We start from the raw sequence: 4,147 nt of genomic DNA, 5'->3' as shown, positions 1-4,147 counted from the left end.
ATTGTGGTGAATGGTGAACTTAGAGATAATGCCCAATGTGAAGGGGGTAACTGCTACCCAACTCCAACTAATTGTTGCCAGGCAGGAATGAAAATCCATTGTGTCCACATCTTCCTGTTTTTTAAAGAAAAGCTGGAAGTGCTGAGTTTTATATGAAATCTGCTTTTTAAATGTTAGTGGCTAATTCGGTTGTTTTGTTTTACTGTATTAAAAAAACAGTATTTGCCAGCATTTAGTCTGTGATGTTTGCTTTAGAAAATTGATTTTTTTTTTTTTTTTACCTCAGTATGAAAGAGAACTTTTCGATGCAGTTGTTCAAAATGAAGTATGCTACCTCAAGAGGTAGTGAGTTCTCTCTCCCTGCTGCTCAAACACACACGGAATAACTACTTGGTAGGGCTGTTATAGAAGGAAAATGGGGTAGTGGACCAGAATACCTATCCTTGAGATTTATTACTTTATAATGTATTTTCATATTTTAAAAGAATGTTTTCTATGTTGTAATACTTGACTATGAGTTTAGTATCATGTGGGTATTATTTTTTTTAATCTGGGTGTTCTAATATATCTATAATATTATGATAGTATGTTCTTAATATGAAAGACCAAATCAATCCAAACCTTTCTTTATGCCTTTAGTTCCTGCTAGATAGCTTTTATTCTATACATAGGACCTCTTTACAAATAACTGCATGTTCGCTTTGAATAATGTTTTAGAATTGGTGAAGGAAGAGCATGTTGGAGCTTAGGAAATGCATACACAGCACTAGGAAATCATGATCAAGCAATGCATTTTGCTGAAAAGCACTTGGAAATTTCAAGAGAGGTATGAAACAAAAAAATGCTGTCTGTGCTATTGTAATTTATAAATTGGAGGTTGGGGGAGGGAACCCTGTTATTTCTCTAGATTGATCATGTGGCTGAATAATAAATTTGATTATATATCATTCTCTTGTCATAAGAACCCCACAAAGCATTTTGAGGTACAGATCACAGTTATGTTTGTATTGGCTTTGATGTAGGAAGACAGGAAAGTAAGGCTGGGCATGGGTAAGTGGAAGGAGAGTACTAAAATATGCCCCTACTCTACCCGCATCTCTGCACGGAGAAGTAGCATGGTATTGAAAGGAAAAGAAAAGCATGGTTCTTAGAATTAAGGACTGCTTCCTCTTTTAGTTCTGCTACTTACTGGCTATTTGAGCTTGGAAACCTTTTCTGAGCCTCAATTTCTCTCATCTGCAAAATGGGAATAATAATATCTACCTTCCAAAGTGTTATAATGATCAGAGCTAATGTATATTAAAAGTGCCTAGCAAAATGTCTGGTGCTAGCTTAATAAACATTATTATTATACTATGGGAATAAAATATTCTAAGGAAATTTGATTCATATACCAAGTTAATGTGTCCAGGATAATCCACATTATTACTTAATATGATCCCAGAGAGCAAGAGCAATCTAATGTTTAGAGAACTAAAGAATTAAAAGAATACAATTAGCTGTCCTATTACGATATTTTAGAAACTTGCTTTTTCTTTCTATATTCTTTAAGACAACTATTAATGGAAAAAAATTTTCATTCATTCATGGTCTCATAATTCTAATAAAACTATTTCATTCTTCCAGTTTTAGGTTCACTACATTTCACCATTATTCACAAATAATCTTCACCATTCTTTGTCTTTAAATACTACTCTAAAATACAAATGTTTGTGTTGTAGGTTGGGGATAAAAGTGGTGAACTAACAGCACGACTGAATCTCTCAGACCTTCAAATGGTTCTTGGTCTGAGCTACAGCACAAATAACTCCATAATGTCTGAAAATACTGAAATTGATAGTAGTTTGAATGGTAAGTAATAGGACTTTTAAAACCCAATTTTTTTATCCTCAATATTTACATTAAAGTTATTTATCACAAATTTGGCATATTCAGAGAGAATATATAGCATAGGAAGTTCAACTGATTACATTCTTTTTGCTGTACACAGCTCTGTTTGTAAATATATACAATTATATATAATATATAATTTATAAATGTAAAAAAATATTTTATAGTTTTTATGAATTTAGGAATGGTGATGGTATTCTTTTCTTTTATAAAAATACATTTAAATTCTCTCTCTCTAAGCTCATTCAAAAATTTATAAATGTGAAGGTGCCAGAATTTTAAAATGTTATTGTTTATCCTTTTTATCTCGTATAGTTTTACATGTTTGACTTCTGTTTAGCTCTTTTCCCCCCATTTCATTTCCAAGGTGAATTTTCTTAGGACTTTCTTTTTTAAATTCAGAAAATCTAAGATACTCTTTTTATTTTTCTTTCTTGCTTTTTTTTTTTTTTTTGTGGCAAAACCTATTTTTAGGAAACCTTCCTTAGGTGACGATTTGTTTGACATTTCTATAGCGAGGAAACTTGCTATAATGTCTCTTTTTGAGTGAAAAAATGCTTTTAAAGAAATAAAACAGATAAGATTAGGATCACGTTTTAAAATTTCATCAGTATGTGATTCTGTATGAGATCATTTTCCTAAGCTTGAGAGATTCTCAGTCTAAAAAAAACTGACAAATATTTTGAATCTGAAAGTCAGTGATAAATCTACCTTTACTTTTTCCAATTTTTTTCTTTAAACTCATGAAAGGAAAAGAAATTAGTGGCTAGTCATCTGATTTAGACTTTCAAAGAACATTTAGTGAAAAGTCTGAAGTGTGAGCCGTATAATAATTTGTGACTGCGTGCTTTGTGGTTGAATGATGTGCTAAAACGTTTTTCTGGATTGAACTTTCTTTTTTTTTTTTTTGAGACGGAGTCTCGCTCTGTCGCCCAGGCTGGAGCTCAGTGGCCGGATCTCAGCTCACTGCAAGCTCTGCCTCCCTCCCGGGTTTACGCGATTCTCCTGCCTCAGCTTCCTGAGCAGCTGGAATTACAGGCGTCTGCCACCACACCCAGCTAATTTTTGTATTTTTAGTAGAGACGGGGTTTCACCATGTTGGCCAGGCTAGTCTTGAACTCCTGACCTCAAGTGATACGCCACCTCGGCCTCCCAAAGTGCTGGGATTACAGGCTTGAGCCACCGCGCCTGGCCCTGTGTTGAACTTTCAAATAGGTTATGCCATAAGACCTCTCATCTTTAAAAAGCAAAAACAAACAGTCGGTTGTCTTCATGGACTGTTCCTTTGTTCCCTTTTATAATAAAACCTGAAAAGACACTAATGTTCATTGTCTTTACTTCCTTGCCTCCCTTTCTCTCTTTAACCCATTCCCATTGGGCTTTACCCTCACCATGACTCTGAAACCACCTTTCAAGGTTACCACAAACCTCCATTTTACCAAATATATCATTCAGTTTTCACATGTCAGCTTACTTGATTTTTCTCAGCAGTATTTCCTATAGCCAGTCATTCCCTTCTGAGAATACTTTCTTCATTTGGCCTCCAGGATTACTGTACTTTTCTGGTTTGCCACTCTCGTCTTTATTCTCTTCTCTCCTCTTGTTCATCTTTCTGTCTTTTGCATTTGCACTGCTCAGGGTTCAGTTCTTGGATTTCTTCCTACCTTCTTTCTCTCCCTATTTTCCATCTGTCTCTGCTTCCTTCTTACTGCTTTTATCCTTTTTCCTTCTATTCTGTGCTTTAAGTCAGTGCTTCCAGTAGAACTTTTCTGTGATGATAAAAACATTTTATATCTGCCATCCAATAAAAAAACCCCTAGCTATATGTGGCTGTTGATCACTTGAAATGTGGCTACTACAAGAGGGGCTGAATTTTTAATTTACTTAACTTTGCTTAATTAAAATGTAGAGAGCCACATGTGGCTACTGGCTGTTGGACAGTACAGCTCTAGATAATCTCATCCCGTTACTTGGCTTTTATATTGTCTATATACTGATTATTTTCAGATTTATATTTCTAGCCAAAATTTCTCTCATGAGTTTGAGACTCATTTGTTTAACGTTTTCCATTGTCATGCCATATCTAATTGGCATCTAAAACTTAGCATGTCTAAAATGTTTTCTCCTAAACATGTTCTTCCTGTACCCCACCCTATCTCAGGAAATAGTATCACCATTCACTCAAGTAATCAGGCCAAAAAACTAGGGGTCATACTTGTTCACTTTCTACTTTTATTTATTTATTTATTTATTTATT

General features: G+C 34.5%; 1 protein-coding gene across 3 annotated transcripts in view; it reads left to right on the top strand.

The window, feature by feature from the left end:
- Positions 1–4,147, top strand: part of GPSM2 (G-protein signaling modulator 2) — a 63,450-nt gene that overhangs the window by 26,223 nt on the left and 33,080 nt on the right. For all 3 annotated transcript variants that reach the window (XM_011948145.1, XM_011948144.1, XM_011948146.1), the window contains 2 exons: positions 718–826; positions 1,722–1,851. In XM_011948145.1, the coding sequence (XP_011803535.1) occupies positions 718–826; positions 1,722–1,851 (239 nt within the window). The remainder of the gene's footprint in view (positions 1–717; positions 827–1,721; positions 1,852–4,147) is intronic.

This window comes from Colobus angolensis, unplaced genomic scaffold (assembly GCF_000951035.1).
Source record: "Colobus angolensis palliatus isolate OR3802 unplaced genomic scaffold, Cang.pa_1.0 Scaffold273, whole genome shotgun sequence".
Taxonomy (NCBI): domain Eukaryota; kingdom Metazoa; phylum Chordata; class Mammalia; order Primates; family Cercopithecidae; genus Colobus; species Colobus angolensis.
Note: the sequence above shows the minus strand (reverse complement) of the source record. Positions and strands in the feature narration are given on the sequence as shown.